The sequence below is a fragment of the Labrus bergylta genome, chromosome 3, assembly GCF_963930695.1.
Source record: "Labrus bergylta chromosome 3, fLabBer1.1, whole genome shotgun sequence".
Classification (NCBI taxonomy): domain Eukaryota; kingdom Metazoa; phylum Chordata; class Actinopteri; order Labriformes; family Labridae; genus Labrus; species Labrus bergylta.
The window spans coordinates 13,290,443-13,311,057 of record NC_089197.1 but is presented as its reverse complement, the minus strand read 5'-3'; the positions used below and the strand labels follow the sequence as shown (position 1 = coordinate 13,311,057).

At 38.9% G+C, this 20,615-nt stretch overlaps 1 protein-coding gene across 6 annotated transcripts in view; it reads left to right on the top strand.

Annotated features, from left to right (window-relative positions):
* Positions 1 to 18,580, top strand: part of gramd2aa (GRAM domain containing 2Aa) — a 32,651-nt gene extending 14,071 nt beyond the window's left edge. For 3 of the 6 annotated variants that reach the window (XM_020637687.3, XM_020637688.3, XM_029278014.2), the window contains 10 exons: positions 2,886 to 2,943; positions 4,873 to 5,200; positions 6,217 to 6,320; positions 6,891 to 6,989; positions 9,771 to 9,842; positions 9,938 to 9,994; positions 11,651 to 11,828; positions 14,766 to 14,859; positions 16,856 to 16,960; positions 17,502 to 18,580. In XM_020637687.3, the coding sequence (XP_020493343.1) occupies positions 2,886 to 2,943; positions 4,873 to 5,200; positions 6,217 to 6,320; positions 6,891 to 6,989; positions 9,771 to 9,842; positions 9,938 to 9,994; positions 11,651 to 11,828; positions 14,766 to 14,859; positions 16,856 to 16,960; positions 17,502 to 17,505 (1,099 nt within the window). In that variant the 3' untranslated portion in view covers positions 17,506 to 18,580. Of the gene's footprint in view, positions 1 to 2,885; positions 2,944 to 4,872; positions 5,201 to 6,216; positions 6,321 to 6,890; positions 6,990 to 9,770; positions 9,843 to 9,937; positions 9,995 to 11,650; positions 11,829 to 14,765; positions 14,860 to 16,855; positions 16,965 to 17,501 lie in introns of those variants that run through there. The other 3 variants (XM_020637689.3, XM_065952741.1, XM_065952742.1) reach the window with 3 other exon arrangements.
* Positions 18,581 to 20,615: the final 2,035 nt, after the last annotated feature.

The following is a 20,615-nucleotide window of genomic DNA, read 5'->3' as shown; positions in this document are numbered from 1 at the left end:
ATCATCATTTTACTAGATCTGATCAAAATGATTGGACAGACTTATAACAGGACTATGACAGCTGGTGGCTTTATTAGCAGCAGCATTTTAATCATTGAGTTGCTGTTTGTATTATCAGAAATGCTGTGGAATAACTTGCTAAGCAGAAAAAACAAACCAGGGAATATGTGGTAATAATTTTACGTTTTTTCCCCCCAATGATGCCAATGAGAGATGCTTCCTTACACACTACAGTCAAAGGTCTTGTCTCTTGTCTGTATGAGAGGAAAGCATTAGCAGATTCAGAGGACAGATGTCACACTAACTCCTTAAACCAGAGGAGAGTGTCTCATCAGAGCAGGGACACTGACAGTCCTGCTGCCTGCTGTTGAGGCATATTTATGTAACAACAACACCTTCCTTCATATGAGTAAAGGACACTGTTCAAGGTGAATACAAATGTGGAGCTGCTAGCTTATGATGCTGAATCATGGTCCAGCCAGGTGGGGGAAAAAAGAAAGAAAGATACATTTTACCGGTTAAATAGTGAAGGTTAAGCTGAAAAAATAAGTATTAATGATGTACACATAGGCTATATGTATATGTACATCATATGTATAGTATATATATATATATATATATATATATGTGTGTGTGTGTGTAAAAATGTAATTACAGACACGTGCCTAGGCTACAGCAATGCTAGCACAAATGTACTGTTTGCAAATGAGCATTAAACAAATAAAATTAATCAACAAACTAATTAGTCATTTTGAAAGCTGATGGTCTCTTGTGTAAACTTGTAGCAGTCTTCATATTTATATCAAGTGGTATTGGTTATTTTGATAATTTAATCAATGATTATGGCAACAACAAATCAACCTGTTAGCTAGCTAATCAAGATTTCATTAGCTTCATGAGTTATCAGGTTGAGTTTTAGTTAATCTGTTGAAAACAATGTTTGCAAGCAGTTTTTTGTTTTTTTTACCTTAAACTTTTAACTTTTAAACTAAAAAATGTCATACATATTCACAAAGGGAATATACTATCAACTGAAGCTGAAGCTGCATGTCCCAGGTAAGAAGTTAGTTGATCATTGAGGTTATGTAGAAACAGCAGGATTTAAGACTGTGAAGATAAAGCAGGTTGAAAACAAAGTTTCAATGCCTATTTCACTAATCTAAAACCATGCATATTTGGTTGAGTGATAAAATCAAAACTGCAGAGTTGGAAAACGTCAAATTTTCCCCCTGACAAATAATGCAGTAGTAGAAGTGTTTAATTACACTTGGCCTAATTGTACTGTGTAAAAGTACTTAAGGGACAACACAAAGGAACAGTCCACCCGTGGTTATTAGTTTAATAAGGAAGGATGTTACTGGTTCATACCTATGTGATATAAAACTGACCGCTTAAATATGGTAAATGGTAATTGGGTTTGAGCTATAGCACTTTTCACATATTCTTACAACTCAAAGCGTTTTTTTTACATCGCAGGCCACACCTACACATTCACACATTCACACACTGATATCAGAGGCTTCTATGCAAAGTGTCCATCAGTAAATCCCATTCATACACATTTATATGCCACAGCCGAAGCAACTTCTGATTTTTGCACATTTGCTCGTATATCTCTTTATTCCCGTGTGATCTTGTCGTTCTCCTGCGATGAGTGTACAGCTGCTTATGGCTGCACTACGCCGCGCTCACGCTCCAGAAACGTACCCAGTGGGGACGGGCGCCTCCATTCCGATGGAGCAAAACAGTGGCGCTGACAGAATGCACAAGCACGGACTATGTCGATATGGGCAGTTAGGGTTAAGTGTCTTGCCCAGGGACGCATCTGACCTACAGCTTCAGGAGCTGGGGATCGAACCCCCGACCTTCCGGTTAAGAGATGACTGACTCTACCAACTGAACACATGGCCTCAAGAGAAAAAGTTTTTAGGCTAACGACTTTAATATATATTTTCTTTTCTCTTTTTTCTCTGTTTCTGTGGTTCATGAATTAAATCTTCTATAGAATGAATCCATCAGTGTTAACGTGAAGCAGCAATTGAGTTTTCTTTTCCAAAGCTTCTTTTTTATCAGCATATCCTTGAGCAGGAGTCCTTTCATATCAGCACTGTGTTACGTCACGCTGTCAATCACCTACAGTAACACTCGAGGAAAGAAACGTGAAGAAAAGGAAGCCTACATGTCTTCCTCTTTTAAGCATCTTAAACTGGCACATCAGTTTATTTCAATGACATTTTCCTTAAAGGGCTGATTAAAGTTTAGTGAATCTGCGGGGTGGTTCTGTCTGCGTTAAGAATAGATATAAATATCATGCTGTGACATCTGCTTCACTGACTATTCCTGCTGAGGCAAGCTTTATCCCAGTGACTTGTATGTGTGCATGTGTGTATGTGTGTGAGTATATTCTGACTACAAAATGAAAAGCATGTACAATTCCTTGGCTTGGTCACTATTTGTGTTTAAACAACTCAATATTTATCTTCGTCTCGCTGCAGTTATGCACACACTAATGATTAACTCTTTGTGTGGAAGCTTTGACCCAGATGCGATTTTCATGCACTGTACACAAACTATACACATATATACAATACATTCTGTACACATGCATGAGCAGAACGCTCTTTGTCATGATGCCTTCAGGCCAGATGAAAGGGTTCATCTGCTTCAATGTGTCTGAATAGTTTTATTGAAGTCTTTTTTTAAAATATTTTTTATACATAATAATGCATTAACACGCCTTGTAAGAAAGGGATATTTTTCATGAAATTGAGTAATTGAGATGTCAACACGTTCTAATATTAGCTGGTTTTTTATCACCTGTCATGTGTTGTATAAGCCTGATGTGACAGAGAGTTGTTCTAAGTGTATTTTTCCGTTCATTGCAGGTTTCATCTGATTGAAGATCTGTCTTATGAAGATGTGAAGAAATGTTACCGCGGCTCGGTGAGTCTCTATTCAGCATAATTGCTTCAGTGTCTGTGATAGGAACAAGTGTTACCAGACTTAAAGGAGCAATATGTAACTCTGACACGTAGTGTCAATACATTGGACAGAGCTGTAACTGGTGTCATTCCTGGTGTCATTCCTGATAAACCGGGGGCCGTCCAAAAACAGCTGTGTAGGGGTGCCTTACAACTGCCTACCTTCTCTGGTCCAAACAAATTCAGACCATTCAGGATGTGAAATTTAGGAGGAAGACATATTGGCTGCTGTGTTGTTGTCCAGCACTTCTACATGTTTCCTTAAAGTCTGATGATATAGTAAGGTCATGTTAGGATTGAATTCAGTAGATATCTTACATATTGCTCCTTGAACTAAATAAATCAGCATACTCCATTAAATCATGGAGAGAATGTTTTATTTTGTGATTCATTGACATTTCAAACGTTCACCATTATGCCAAAATTTGATTTGCATAAAAAATTGATGACATTTTGGAAGACTTGCCAAGAAGCTGTAATAAGTAACCGTCAGAAGCTGCCATTGTTAATTTATGAACAAGTCAACGCCATTCTTTGTACCATTTTACACTCGACATACAAAACCAAGTGATGCTGTTATTGACAGCTTAGCTCAAGAATGCTTTGTATTTACTAATGACTATGCTATGATGTTGTATTATCTTAAAATACACTAAAGGATCCTGCATGATTAAATGTGTACAAAGGATGGCCTTTTTACAAACTGAGGAACACATAGTTGATAAATGTAGGTGTATTATTCCCCTGTGCTACATTACTTTCCTTTTTTGTACTAATTTGAACAGATTCAGATTGGACATTATTTTCATCAATTATAACTTGCCACTGTGAACCGAATCACAAAGCAAACACGAAATTCAACAAATTAAATTTTGAGAATCATAAATTAATATTAAGCTGTCAAATGGTTGAAAAAAAACAGCAACTATTTTGCAGTTCAGCAACAGTAGACTGGCTGTGATCCCTGCTAGTGCCCTCCAAACATATTCAGCCTTTTATGTGCAACATACAGAAACAATATCAACCTGAAGGATGTATTATTCTAGATGGGCTACTGAATTAAGTCACAGTTTAAACCATTGAAATTTCGGTCACCTACTGGTCGTGCCATACTCTTGACGACAAGAGCTGCTCCAGCATGAGCTAATAATAGAGAGACATAAACAGAAGCAGCAGACAACAGCAAACTGTGCAGATACGGGTGGAAACAAGATAGATGAGATACAATAGATAAAAATAAAATAGGGAAAGATAGTCTGTTGGCAGGGGTGCTGGAGGTGAGCTTGAGTGTTGAGCTGTTGAAATGAATGACACCGCTTCTGCGTTCAGGGAGGAAAAGTGAAGATTTTCTCGAGAAAGTGAGTCTAACACTGCAGTCAGGAGGGTTAGAGGAAGAGAAACTGCTCGATAGAGGGAGGGAGAGGCAGAGAGAGAGAGAGAGTTGAGGCGTACCTGTGAGTGCGAGAGTGTGTTTCAGCTCAGAATGATGAAGGGCAGTGTGTGTGTGTGTGTGTGTGTGTGTGTGTGTGTGTGTGTGTGTGTGTGTGTGTGTGTGTGTGTGTGTGTGTGTGTGTGTGTGTGTGTGTGTGTGTGTGTGTGTGTGTGTGTGTGTCTGCGTGTGTGTGTGTAAAGGAGGGAGGGAGAAGAGGGAGGGTGTCAGCTGAGTGCTGCTCAGTGGAGAGTCACTGGAGGTGTATTTCAGGCAGAGAAAGAGAGCCTTGTAGTTTCTGAGAGGGAGCTCTGGCTGTAAACTGAGGCGATGCTGCTGAAGCTCTGTAGTAGCGTGTGTGTGCGTGTTTGTTTGTGTGTAGGTGTATGCATTAGAGCCAGGTGTGTGTTTGTAGACTAGAGATACAGGTAGTCCTTTTACTGACCGGCGACAGGGGAACAGTGTGTGTCTTGCAGCAGCTTGCTCCAGGCCTTGGATGTGCGCGAGTGTGTGTGTGTGTACGGTGCCAACGTGCTGAGCCTGGTGCAGAGCTCGCGTCCTCTGAGGGAGAGGGTGGTGTCTGCGGCGAGCGGAGCCGGAGTGGCCGCTGGTGGTGGTGGTGGCGGAGTTGGCGGTGGGGCCGGTGCTGTTGGTGCCGTGCAGGCAGGCCGGTCCGCCAAGGAGCTGCTCATGACTCTGCCCTGTCCCTCTGCACAGACTGTCAGCAAGTACAACTCGCAGTACCACAAACTGTTCCAGTGTGTGCCCAAGGATGAGATCCTCATGAAAGGTACGGTGCGTTCAACCAAGAGGAAAACTTAAGACTGATTTTGTGATGCAACAGTTTTGTTAATCATTCTGAGGATATGCTTTAACAGCCATGCTTCATATTGACTTTGTCTGTTATATATGTATTCCTACTTCTTTTGATTCTACTAATCTGTGTCCAGATTTGAATATGCTCTTTGCTTTTATGTGTCTGTGCTTCCACTAACAGCATGAGACTTACACTGTCCTTTTAAAAATAAGTAGAAACTGGAAATGAATGTGCCACTGTGAAATTAAAAGGCCATGGCCGTGTAAGTCTTAAAATCAATCATCCAAAGTTCCCATTTCCAGCTTTTCAGTGGTGGGCATGTGAAGCTTTTCATACCAATAAATAAATCTTCACTATGTTGTTGGATGTTGGATTAGTAGGTTGGCAAAATAAGCTTTTTAAAGATGTCACCTCTAGAAAATTGCCACACAGAGGTGTGTGAGAGACCCTCAATAACAATATCAGTGTAGTAAACACATTTTCTTATTTCTCATATTTCTTTAGATTTGTAGACGTTAAAAGCAGTTTAATTTCACTGCATCTCCAATGTTAAAATCTGTACTGGAATACCTAAACCCATTGATAACAAACACAAATAAAATGTTTTCTGGAAAGTTGACTATTTTAAAGCTTTTTATTCATGGTAAATATTTGTCCTGACTTTGTGTCCAACTTTGATTCTTCCTGCTTCAGTTCTGATACCTGCTTAATCTCAAAACAATTAAACTTCTCCTGCTGTGTCTCACCCTCTTTGTTTGCACAGTTTCACCTGGTTTACTATACACTTTGTCCCTATGTGCACCCTATAAAGTAAGAGTGATGAAGTGTAACTTCAGGAATGATGAAAACTTCTCTCGGTTTGAAAAAAGTACCAGAGAGGCAGCAGGAAAATGTGTGAAAATGTGCTGATAATCCTGCATGTTTTTCTTTTTTTGTTTTGTCAGTGTTTGAATGGTAACAGACATTCTTTTTGTTTCTTCTGTTGTCAGTGTACTCCTGTGCTCTCCTCAGAGATATCCTTCTACAAGGTCGGCTCTACATTTCCAGAAACTGGCTGTGTTTCTATGCCAACCTTTTCGGCAAAGACATTAAGGTATGAATGCAGACAGACAGCTTAGCAAACTAAAAGTGTCTGTCAGAAATGGAACGGAGTGACTTCAAGTCACAGTGTGACGAGCGGGGCGGACAACTTGATAATTTCTGCCACTGTGAGTTTGTTGAGCTGATGGAGTGACTTCCAGAGTCACAGCTTTAACTATTGTACTGAGAAAATGTCTTTGATCACATGTGTGCGCTGTGAAAGTATGTACCAAGAACAGGTACTGACCCTTTTAACCTTAAACAGTTTTGTGGCTTTCTCTTTGAAGCTGTGCATTGTTCATTTTCCTTCATTTCCCTGAAACCAAACCTCTCCTGATATCTAATTGACAATAAGCTACTTATTCAGCCTGCATTCTTCACATTCTGACCGAAATAAGACACGTTTCGAGTCAACTGCATGTTCTATCCTGGGAATTTTCCTGGGAACATTTTACTTTCCTGCTATACTCAAATGCCACTAATGTTTGTATCTCACCTTTGTTTTTAGAATCTCCTTGCCTTCAATTTTTACTCAACCGTTCCCCTTCTAAATGTTATCTGGTGCCCTTTTCCCTCTGGGTAGGTGGCTATCCCTGTCGTTTCTGTGAGGCTGGTGAAGAAGCACAAAACAGCGGGCCTCGTGCCCAATGGCTTGGCTATCACCACAGACACTGGCCAGAAGGTAAACACTTCCATCACAGTCGCTTTGAATTAAAATACTTATTCTGATTAGCACAGCAGGGATGTCGTTTCAAGGGGAGGTGTGATGGAAAAAGCAACACCATGCTATAGATAGCAGCAGAGCGGAGTCCCAGCCTGATGGAGCGAGAGAGCCATTAAGGCAACGTTCAGAAGGGCTTTTCAACTCTCTGTCACATCAGGCTCGGGTCTGTCTTCAATGGGGCTTTTTCAAAGACATGATGAGCTTAAAAGTTTCTGCTCTGCCTCCTGCAACACATGACAGGTGATAACATACCAGCTAATAATAGAACGTGCTAACATTTTAAGAGCCTGTCACTCTTCTAAAATGACAGAAGAGAAAAGAGAGAGCAATTTACGATTTGGAGTCCAAATGACAAAAGTCAGGGAATTAAACTAGCATAATGAGTGCAAAAATGACTGAGTTTGTCGCCATGCAAACCACCCTGTCATGCTTTGCCAAGGTACAGACGCATTTTGAGGTGCATGCTGTTGTTTTGATGTCAACATGCTGACGTTTAACAGGATATTTTGTCTGGCTTACCAACAAAGTTTAGCCTGCTAACATAACAATATTGGGTAATTAGCATTTCATCATACTTCAATCTGTACAGTTTTGATAAATAAGAAAGTCGTAAACTTAATAAAAAATGGCTAATGACTAGATGATGTTGGTGCATCATAAAGAGTCACAGCATCACTAAAATCCCTCCTTTAGGAAACTCTAATACCTGCAGCTGTAAAGTCAACTCACTTAAATAGAGTCAACATTATAGAGGAAATGTTGGTTTATCACCATTCCTCCTTATCAGAACATTATGGTCTGTCCAAATTTCACATCGGTCCATGCAAGGCCATTGATATTTATTGTCTGGAGCAGAGTGGTGAGCAGATCAACCAACCAACACACAAGTAAGAACATCTTAACAGCTGCACCATCAGCATGGCTACACAACTATCAAACTCTGGAGGACAGCATTTAAAACTTAAAGGTAAAAAAAAGTGCTTCTTGTACATTCACAGTCCCACACACTAAACACTAGTCTCATTTATGTGTACTCAAACGTTGTCAAACAAACCTCATTTATCTATGACCTTGATTATCCAAAAGCCGAGTGCCCAAGCTATCTTTTTTCTTTTTTTTCAAGCTGACAATAAATAAAACGTTGAGTATCTGCACAGCGTCAGTCTAAGGTCTGTTGCATGTACACCAGATAACATCTCAGTGTCTGTCGTCACCGTCAAATAGCGGCATGCCTCTAATATCTCTCCCTATTGAAGGTTTCATGTTAAGTCGGCGGCTCAGAGCACGACCCCGCCAGTGTTAAATAAATGTTTACATTCCATCTATCTAAAACAATTTGTCTTAGCTTGGAATATTTCTGAAGTACACAACTAAATCCTCACCTTTGTCAAAGCATATGAACAGTATGTCTCGAACAGCTCAAGGACAAATATCTTCCACCTCATGCAGCACGTCTGCAACATTGTGTAATGTGCATTATGTAACCACGCACACACATACATGGCTATGAATAATACGGCTATACTGCTAAACAGCGCTTAGTTCTTCTGTTTATGTGGTTCAAGGTTTACAGCGAGTCTCTGTTACAAGAACGCCATCAACAGCTTCGACTGTAATTGTTCAGCTCTTCACAAACATGACCTTCAGCAGAGAGACAACAGGACTGTAAACGGGCCGACGCGAACAGAAACAACTGATAAAAAGTCGACTCACTCAATAACACAGATACTGACAAATACATTTCAAAGTCTTTCTAAAAAAAAAATCAGTCGTTGTTTTCCAGGTCAGAGGGATATTTTGGTAAGCTGTCATCAACCTGTCAATCATAGTGTATCAAGTCAGAATAAACAAGAATAAAATGTGATTAGAAAATATCCTCTTTGTGTCCCAGATTGGAGTTTAAAATGTTGTCTGCTCAAATAATAGTATGCTCCCTTTTCTATTAGGTTAAATTATTATGATGACATGGATTTGAATGTAGCGTTACTATACAAATGATCACTTCCTGTCTATGTGTCTGAATGCTCTGATTATGTGCTATAATAATTAGCCGAGTGTTATAATAGCAACGATCTTTTCTTTTTCTCCTTTTTGCTGCTGTCGTTATTGTTATTGTATTATTTAGAATATGTAGTTCATGTATATATTTATTTATAACTTTACATTGAAAAGACACATAAACTATAAAAAAAATAAATCATATTATATTGTAGTCATAATTGACAAAAATAATACAAGCTAGCCAAATAGATGGAGAGGGGGTGGGATTCAATAAGTGTTTACTTCTTCCCACTCCTTTGCCGACATGTAACTTAATAAAGCTTAGTGTCAAAATTATTATTTTTTTTTTCTTGTATTATACTCTCCACTGTTTGTAATTATTATTTATTTTCTGTCTGTCTGGTTTTTTTTTATGTTCACCTTTGTCTTATGTTACATGTTCGAAATAAACAAATCAAATCAAATCTCAAATGCTGATAGTACAAATAAACAGGTCGAGGTTCAGATGTTACTGAGTTGACAAAAGTATAAAGTTTTTTCTTCCTGGTCCTTCATCAAGAAACGTGTGTATTCTTTTTGTTCATGCTGTACACTAGATGACTTTTGAGGTTGAGCTGAAACTGTACGCTGTGAACATTTGAAAGTGTCGCCTAAAGGACCTTTGTTCATAAAAGCAATCAGAGCACAAACAAGGCTTTGTCACATCCCTATTCCTCTTTTTTTTCCTCATGTCCTCAGTATGTATTTGTGTCTCTGCTGTCAAGAGACAGTGTGTATGACGTCCTTCGAAGGATCTGCACACACCTACAGGTCAGAGGACACACACACACATGCATGAATGCTATGTGTAATTTACTATTTGTTGTAAATGTCAGTCAAGAAGTTGTTTTTCTTTTCCTCTCCAGGTCAATGGGAAGAGTCTGAGCTTGAAGCAGTTCATGGAGGAGCCGACCTTATCCTTGGTAAGCAGCAACACGTCTTTTATAAACTGCCATAAACTTATAGAACAACGTCTGGTAGTTCACAGGTCTCCAAATGACTTTAATGTTTCCTGAAGGCGTCTGATAACTCTCACTTACAGATTACCCCTGACCTGGAGTCTGACCCACTTTATTACACAGACGTGATCAATCGATCATTCAGCTGCAGCCTGACACAGAATTACCCCCCGACACTGCACGATGCTATCAAAGAGCTCTGTGAAGTCACCTTGTGTGTGTGTGTGCGTGTGCGTGTGTGTGTGTGTGTGCGCGCGCGTATGTGTGCGCGCGTGTGTGTGTGTGTGTGTGTGTGTGTGTGTGTGTGTGCGTGTGTGTGTGTGCGTGTGTGTGTGTGTGTGCGCATGCATGTGTGTGTGTGCGTGCGTGTGTGTGTGTGTGTGTCTGTGTGTGTGTGCGTGCATGTGTGTGTCTGTGCCACAGAACAGCCTTTGTACTAATGAACACTTAAGTTCTATCAACATGTGCGTCATTGATCTCACTTTAACAGAGGATTGAAGCATTCAAAGCGTAAAGGTGTGTTTGTTGATGCTGCCGACGTGTTTCACTGAAGGCTCTTTTGGAGGTTTTTGGAGGTTTTTGGAGGTTTTGCTCATCTCAAACTCTGATTTTATTAGGACACCTGATTTATCAGTAGACTTATTACTCATATCAAGATATGAACTGAACCATTAAGGAAACTTGTTCAGGGCTTAGGAGTTAGTATGAAAGTTATTGATAGGTACAGTTTTCTAATAAATCACCCCTAACAAATGCTTGAGCAGGTATAGCCACTAATTTCTTCATTTAGAGCTAATAATTGATTCTTGTTCATGCTATTTTAAAAGATCATCTTTTGACCACTTACCTAGAACCCATTTATTTTTATCCTCTATTCATTCACCTTTAACACATTTGTCACATTTTTATATAATTTTTAACCTTTTATAACTAATAGAAAGGATACACACCTGCTAAAGGGATCTTTCACAACCTTGGAGTTCTTTGGCTGTTTTTATGTATTTATAGAGATTTAGATCATTTGTAATAATAAGCCTTTTTAATGCCACTTCATGCTTAAGGCCCTTTAACAAGAATGACTAATGTTGTTCAAATAGATCACTTGAAATAGATTTTTTTTTTTTAACCAAATGCATCAGTGTGCTGAAGCTCTGGATAAAAGTGTCTGCTAAGTGAATTGTAGCTCTACGGACCACCAAGGCCAACAGGAAGAATTCACAGAATGATTTCATGGATTATAAAAACAACAACATTTTTTATGTTTTTCCTCTCTTTTAAATGTAATTCCCTCCAGCATAACTCTACATTTTTCAACTTGATAAACTTGTCTTACTGCTCACAACTCGTGTTCACACTTGAGTTCACATGCATCCCAGACTTCTTTTTTTCAAAGGCTACACGCCGGAAAGTTTTGGGGCGACTGATGTAGCCAAAGTTGTATAATCGGTGATATCATCAGAAGCCTGAACTCTGTGTAGAAACACAGACGATGTTAATTTCAGGTGTAGATGAATCAACGTCTAGTGGGCCTGCAGCTGAGATGTTCACACTCCCTCAGTCTGTACGACAGTCTGGATCACAATCTTTTGAACATGTTCTCTTCTATCCCCTGTGCCACAGGATGAGTTCCCGGCTGCAGACGAGTTCCCAGTGGTTAATGAATTCCCATCAGTGTTGAAGTGGAGAAGAAAACCCTCGGTGGTGTCTGTGTCCTCCTCTCTTCCTGACCTCCTGGGGACCTCGACCGGCAGCCTGAGCCCCACAGACGCACCCTTCAAATCAGAGCAGCTGCTGGAAGGTGATAAAAAAAAAAAAGTTGAATCAATTACATCGTTGTGTTCTTGTACGGAGGGCCACACTTTCAGTTTCATATTAAAACTGATCGTCCTGACTTCACAGATTGTTGAGTGAATGATGTTGGCCTGGCTTATGAGTGTCTTTTAATAGAATTATTGAAGATTAAATAATTAAATGTAAGTGAGTTCTCACCACAGCTATCTTTTCATAAACATCAAAAGTACACATTCAAATTCTGTTCACACTGTGGTCAGATCTGTGGCACTCTGATAACACAGATGTTACAGAAAACCTCTCTGTGAAATATTATAACTTTAATTAGTAGTTATTGTTCATTCTTTCAGTATTAAACTCTATGGATATCAGCGTGCTGAAGGTATTTATCATGTTAAAGCAGAATTTATCCCTACGGGAGTTTTTGTTTTTGTCCACCAAAATGTGAATAAGTGAGTTTATTCTGAGTTAGGTTGTCAACATTTCAAAGCTTTGATGCTTTTAAATATCACAGGTTGTAAAACGGTACAATCTCCATGATGTTAGTGATCGATAGTAACACAAACAGTAATGCATGACGTTGTTTTAGTACAGACTGTTTGTGCAGTGCAGACAGTGTGCATTTGTTGGTAATTTAAACAATAAATGATACAAATAGGGTGCTAAATACCTTAATTTGTGTTTCTGTGATTTCCTAACAGGTATCAGTATCGTTTTATTTTTCCTCATCATCAAATCTAAGTTTAATTTCTGGCACAGAGACAACCCAAATTCTGAGTGTAACATCATAAAGTATCTTAATACTGTGTTAAAAGTCAAAGACAAATAATCAACAACAACATAGTAGATAAACATACTCAACATAAATACTCTTCTATTGTTTATTTAAAGTACTAAAAATATACAACTGAGAGGGCACTGGTGGCACAGTGGTTAGTGGGCGCGTCCCATGAATGGAGGCCATGCACCTCCAGGCAGGCGACCCGGGTTCGAATCCAACCTGTGGCTCCTTTCCCGCATGTCATTCCCCACTCTCTCTCACTCTGATTTCCAACTCTTTCCACTGTCCTATCTCTCCATTAAAGGCATTAAAATGTACAGTATATACATTTTATATACAACTGAGGTTGCAATTATACATTTTCACTTTAGAGAAGGAAAACACATCGATAGGTAATGAATTATAAAAACCGACAATCATTTTCACCTCTTGTTAGAGTTTAAGTTTAACTGGAGCATTGTAAGAAAATACTCATGCCAGTACACAGTGCAGTTACACAGTTACATTATTCAATAAATGTTCAGATGAATGGAAGTCAGCGTTCAGTCGTCTCACTGTGTGCAGAGAAATAAAAGTCATACTGAGTTCAATCAAATTAAAAGATGATAATCCAGCATGAGTTTTATTGGTAAGAGGAAACAGATTGCAGTTTGACCTCCATGAAAGATGGAGTCAGTGAGCCGAGGCAACAATCTGAGTCACATCTTGTTCCAGAGTTCATTCAGTTTAATTTCAAGATTTCATGTTTATAACGGGAGGGACAGATATGATATGTATAGATAACGTTAAATTGGATGCATTCGTATAGGTGTTTTTAGGTTTTCATTTCATGAAGACCGTGTGTGTGTGTGTGTGTGTGTGTGTGTGAGAGAGAGAGAGAGAGAGAGAGAGTAATTGCTTTTGGACAGCAACATTTCTCTTATGCAACGACACATTAAGCTCCAAATGGAGATTAAACCATGCGGGGGCTTGTATTAAAACGCTTTGGGCGGATGCAGATTAAGTCGAGATTATCACCAAACAATGTCTGCTGTCAGAGTTGTCTGAGGACACTTATATATTGACAGATCTTCGCTAAATATTATCCCACATTAATGTTGGGTGTTTGATCAGCAGGAGCTTCTGTGTACTTAATCAGCACAGCTCACAGGTGGAGGGGAGAGCTGGGATTTAAAGTCATTAAAAGATGTATGTGGATTTAATAGTATGACCTGAGGCATCACCTGTGCTATAGGAGCTTTATATTACACACACACACACACACACACACACACACACACACACACACACACACACACACACACACACACACACACACACACACACACACACACACACACACACACACACACACACACACACACAATGAACGTGTCTGTATAAAAGTCAGCTTTCAGGTTTTTTATAAGAATCAGAGAACATAGAGTTTACTCATGATACAAACAGATCTGCATGACTGAACTCCAAGCTTTACACACAGGAAATTCATGTTTTAATTAGTCTAACTGAACATAAATGACACATGAATGATGCAGCCACTCGAGCAAAAGCATCCAGACAGGAAATAAAGAAAACTAAAATTTGCTTAGAAGATGGCCTATCGGTTTGGTAGCGTCCCATGTACACAGGTAAAAGCTCTCCAATCAGGCGGCCCAGGTTCAAGTCTGACCTGTCCTCAATATGAATGTACACATACCTGATGACAGCAGAACTTAATTGTGGCACTTTTGCGGAAAAAAAAGCCGTCTTAAAAGGGCTTCAGATTGAAGGCAAAACGTCACAGGGACGTGTATAACACTTGTAATGGCCATCTGAATCGCGCTGAATTAAAACTCATTCCTCTTACGAAGCTGCACATGTAACCATCTATACAAGAAACAAGAACTACCATTGACACACACACACACAAACACACACACTGGCACACACACTGAAATGGACATACAGTCATTAAGCATAAACCTGTGAGAAAAGGTGGCTTTTATGTTTGCTGTTAAAATATGATTTAAAAGCAAACACAGCACAATCAAACTCTGTGTGCAGCCAGAAGACCTCCACCTGATGACCTGAGAGGCCTGATGGGTTTATAATGGAGTCAAGTCCTGTTGATGGTTTTATGTTAAAGTGTGTGCGTGTGTGTGTGTGTGTGTGTGTCTGTTACAGAGCGATCTCTGCAGACAGACAGAGGTCTTTTATCAGAGCCGGTGACAGAGCTGGGCCAGATGGAGTACCAGCTGCTCAAGTTCTTCACCCTGCTGTGAGTATAAAGAGGGACACACACACACACACACACACACACACACACACACACCAACAACACCACCTTCACCTCGGCCAACAGCTGACTCACGCCTGTACGCTCACTGCGAGCGCCGTCATGGAGATATAAATAGTGTGCCATTTAACGAGTCAAACTGAACACAGGGGGCCAGAGGTGTTAAAACACTTTTTAGTTTGTAGTTTTCCTCACTGGAGTTTCCATCGGACCAAATTTAACTATAAAAAGTTACATTGCAAAGAACTGAATAAACTGTAAGTGACACGCTGTTCTTTATCAGCCTGCAGAGAAAGGCCGCACAGTCACCGCTGGGACTGTCCTTCACCCAGAGAGCATGAGGCCTCATTTGTACTGTAGTGTCCCTGAGAGAGCAATAAATCCCTATCTGCTCCTGTATGTTTGTCTTATTGCAGACTGTGACCCCGCCCCTTCAAGGAAGGGAGAAGAGAGAAAACTCATTTGATTTTTAGAAATTACAGATTAGATTAATTCCATTTATCACTTTCATCATCTACGATAACTCAACTTTATTTATATACCAATTTACACTCAACACCGTTAATCCAAAGTGCTGAGCAGAGCACTTAGAAAAAAACAAAGCATAACAACAACAATCAAAATGAAAGAAGAGGAAACAATTATGAACAGTGTAACAGACAACGTACAGAGACATGGATCCCTGAGCTCGATTATTGAAAATTGAAGGCAATTGCTTAGAAATATGTTTTCAGGTGAGTCTTAAAAACACTAATGGTGGGTGAGAGGAGGATGTTGGGAGGTAGAGAGTTCCACAATTTTGGTCCAGCAATAGAAAAGGCTGATCCCTATAACACCTTGTCCTGGATCTAGGCATGGACAGAGGGCTTTGGTCTGATGACCTTAGATCTCTTACTGGCTGATATGGGGACAGGAGTTCTGAAAGGTAAGCGGAGTAAGTCCATTTAACGCCTTGAACACAGTCAACAGTATTTTAAATAAATTCTCTACTTGACAGGTAACCAGTGTAAGGAGGCAAGTGATTAGAGTGATGTAATCACAAAGACTCTGTACATGTATCTGTATGTAATAAAGCCAAACATTTATACGAAGTAACTCTTAGGGAAATTGAAGATACACTCTGAGAGCTTGGACTCAAGTTGTTACTACAACAGTTTTTTTTTAACATTCATACAAACCTTGTAAAATAAATCAAATATAGATTTAAATATTCAAATATAATATAAATATTCCTGTTTTGATACAAAGACAACAAAAACAGAACTCCTTCACACCGACCAAAAAATGCAGACAAAACTCCTGAACGCTGTCTTTATTGCACAATTTGGTTGCTAATGTATTTGTCAGTGAGTCTGATCCATACATTTGTATTGTTTGTGAGTGAATTAAGATCTGTATCCAGTTAAAATTTATAAAAGTATCTTCTTTGACCCATGCTTCCCACTTCCTCCAGGTTGAACAAAAAGAAGTCATGTTGAGTTGCAAATACTAAACTCCACACTTAAATGATATTAAAAATGATAATCATAAATACAAAGAATTGAAGACTTGATCTTACAACATATACAACTTTCATTCTATTTATTTTGAACTGTACAGAAATGCTACAGCGGCTGATTTGAGAGCACAAATAACGTATTCAAAAACTTTAAAACAATACAGTATGTCATCATGTGCAGTATGTTAAGTATTCAGCAGCAGGCAAAGAAAGTGTGACATGATTTACTGTCGTTGTAAACTTGAAAAAGAAAACTGGTGTGGTCCTTTAACAGATTTGAGCTGGCTTCTACCATAGACTGTAAATATTACAGTGTTGTGTCAGGGTTTGTAGACAGAAGGTCAACATCGCCTCCCGGTGTTAAAGAAGGGGAATTACAATGTCTTCATCCACATCAGCAGACAGTTCAAGTGTGCCTAAACTTCAATTTAAGGTTTTCATGAATGTATCTAATCTGAATTTCCCTCCTCTTTTTGTCAGTATTATTCTCCTCATCCTGTCATCGTGCTACCTGGCCTTTCGCGTGTGCAGTCTGGAGCAGCAGCTGTCCTTCCTCAGTAACCCAACTCTGCCCCTTAGAGAGAGGTAACATCGATGCTACAGCTGCATCACCAACACATAATCATATCAAACAGATTCCTCTTATTTTTTATTAGAAAAAAATAATAATGCAAAAACACATTAATAAACTGAAAAAAGTAAAGGAAGTAAAAACTATATCAAAGTAAGATTTATGCATAGGAGACAAGATGTTAGACCTCTATATTAGTTTGTTCCAAGAATATTTGTGTGTATGTCTGTGTTTATTTGATTCTTTTAATATATTTTAGGGTATTTTAATTGCATGTAAAATATTGTTTAATCAAAAAGGAATACAAGCATCTGATGTACCCTATGTAGGGTTTCTAAACAAAGCTAGTTTGCTGGTTTGGTTTTTTAGACGAGTACAAAATAGAAGATCTGTGTTCACAAAGAGCGATATTCTGTTGGATAAAAAATGCACAGTGTCAGTGAATTTCAGATGATGTGATTTGGAATCATTGTAACAGTGGAAAATATGTAAAAATATGTTTTATACCTTTTAATATTCTGAGTCCACCATCCTGGCTGCTTCCTTCTCGTCCAGGTAACCACTGCTCTCCGCTGTGATTGGCTGCTGTTTCCTCTCCTCCTGCTTCAAAATGATGACGTTCTTCTGCAACAGATCCAGGATCGGCTTTCAAGTCCGGAGAAGATCAACCCCCCCAAACTAGCACTTCACAAAGGTGCAACATCAGCCCGAGTTCAGACTTCTAAAAGGACCTCCTCCTCCTCGCAGGACGAGCTCCTATGTAGTGATCACTTCCAGCCTATGCAAACAGACGTTGTATTTAAAGTAGGTTTTACTGTAGATAATGATTGTCCACCATGACCCCTTTACTCCCACGTGACACTGAAATGTAAAGCTCCTCAACACTGAAATAATGAGCGGATCACAGTTGCTGTTTGTGGCACTGGTGGGTCGCTGTCAGAGGATGTAGAGGTAAAAGAGATAATTCAAAACATGAATAACTTGAAAACACTGACTGTAAGAGATATTTCAGGTGAGTTTTCACGACTTACTCTGTGCTATCTTTCATATTCTGTTAGACAAGTGGACTAAACCAGATGTTTGGGGAGGCTTTTTCTTCTGGTGAGATCTTTCCATTGACCTCTGTAGGAAGGCTAAAAGGAGCCACTACAATGCACTTTCTAAACTATGTCAACATTATTTCAAAAATATGCAAGTATTTTAAAAGTCTTGATCTGTATGTGCTTGATGAGCGGTGGTACTCAGATGTCATTTCTGCTGGTATTTATGGAAGGATGTGATTGTAAACCTGACTGAATGACGAAACCGTCCATCTAACTTTTAAATACTGGAGCTGTAACACTGCTCGGTGATGTTCGATATAATGTGAAGGAGGTGGTTAACTGGTGAAATGTATAATTTATAGTTTCTAGTTGTTCTAATCTTCAGTGTGAAAGGAATACCCAGTGTGGTTTGTTTTTCTTTTATACCTTTGAGATGAAGTCACCAAAGACTTAAACATGTCACGTTGAGGTTTTTGAGTGTTTATGTTAATGTATCTTAATGTTAAGATATTTTATTGATTTTGCATACATGAGGAAAATGTAGTCCTATACTTGTTTGTGAAATCCCTATGAATTAAATCGGCAAAACAATGTAGATTTAAAAAAAAAATGTTTTTGGGGCTTTTTTCTGTCATTTCAGGTACTTTCCTATCCAAAGTTTCCCCCTCTCCTGTCCTATTGGCTCTGCACTCAGGACCACCATGAAAAGCCTTGACTCCAACAGCACAGCAAATTTGAGTAACATCCACCACTCAGCCTAAATTCTAAAACAGTAACAAGATGTTGGCCGAAGCATTTAATGCTTAACAAACTACATATGGAGCCCTGGCTGTGCACCAGCAAACATTCTTCCACATGATTCAATTTGAATGTTACAGCTTGTCACTTTTTTTGGGTTATAAAAAATGTATTTTCTAAAATGTCAACTGTTTCGAAGCTACAAAAACCAACCTTGGCTTTAGTCTCGGAAAACCAATAAATATTAGACATCTGATGGGTTTCAAACAGGCTGCATGACCTCGATGAGCTGGAGCGTTTTCTAAACCCACACAGAAACTAGGAGTACCTTGAAGCGACCACAATAGAACAATAGAGCGTCAGTTTTACAACACTGATAGTTTTTTACTTTTCTTGTTTTGTGTCAGAGGTATGCTATTTATGTTTACAAAACAAAGTGGATCTCATTTTTTGGATCTGTTTCTTTACATCTCAAAAGGACGTCTGGGGGTGTCAGAAGCCTAGTGGTTAAAGAGCGCAACCCATGTACAGAGGCTGTAGTCCTCCAAGTGAGCGTCCCAGGTTCGAATCCAACCTGTGGCTCCTTTCCCGCATGTCTTTCCCTACTCTCTCTCTCTCACTCTCTCTAAAAACGTACAAAGCCCAAAAATAAACCTTTAAAAATAAAAGGACGTCTGCTGTCCAGATTAGCTCCATGATGAAAAATAGTTTGGTTCAAACTACAGCGTACTGCAGTCAGAAAACGTAAAGTTCCACAAGCGAATAATAAAAGAAAGAGCTGGAACAATTCTTAACCACTCTACAAATTGCGTTCCTAGTTTACTTACCAGTAACTAGCTACAGACGTATACAGGATATACCTTGTTGCAGAGTGACGGTATGAATAACATTTAGGTCATTGGCTCGTGTCGTTGTCTGCTAAAAAAAAAAACTGTAATTTATTATTTCTCAAACTTGAAAGTAGAATACTTGATGTTGATAAACAAACACTACAACTCTGTTAATGTGTCACGTTAAAGTTTTTTAGTTAATTGTATTATTTCAAGCAAGGTAAAAAAATACACTGACATCTAGTTAACTCACAGAAAATAGTACGGTACACTCACACTTAACCTGCATTCCTCTAACTGTATCTGAAATAATCTTTATAGCAATACAAGCATGGATTTAAAAGTATGGATTTTTAAATGTGCCTCAAAGTTATGCACCGATGAAGTTTAACTAAGATCTTAAGTTAAACTACATAATGATATTAATAATGTTGATGATAACATGACAATATTCTTGTCTATTTTATTATTTTCATTCTTATTTTATGAAATGTTTTTCTACAACGGAGGATTAGGGCCACGTAAAAAAAAAAATAATAATTAAATTTTGAGATTAAAGTCGTAAATTTACAAATTTAATCTAATAAATTAACGAGTTCGAGACCAGACTGCGCGAAAATGATGAAAGTAGAACTCTTAAAGTATTTAAAGACTAAAAGAATAAAGTTGTTATTTTAGTCTATATCAGAAGAGCAGCAGCATCCTGTTCTCAAATGACAAACATGGAGCATCTTGTCCTAAAGGTTTCACTAATAAGGAAATAGGCTACTTCCTTGTGTAGTCGGAAAAACAGTTAGTTCAAGAAAAGTTTTCACTTCAACTTGCAAGACCTTGTTTATCTGTAAAATGATGAACAGGACACAAACTGGCTCTGCACATGAGACACTTTAACAAGGCAGACCGATAACAGACACAAATAGTTGTGTTGGGGCTTTACTTATGCAGATATGAAACTACACATGCTTTTGGCACATCATCATCTTCACATTGTCATAAAATATCAGCAGCACCCTGAAAAGATACTGCAAGAAACTGTGGCTTTTCAGAAGAAACAACCA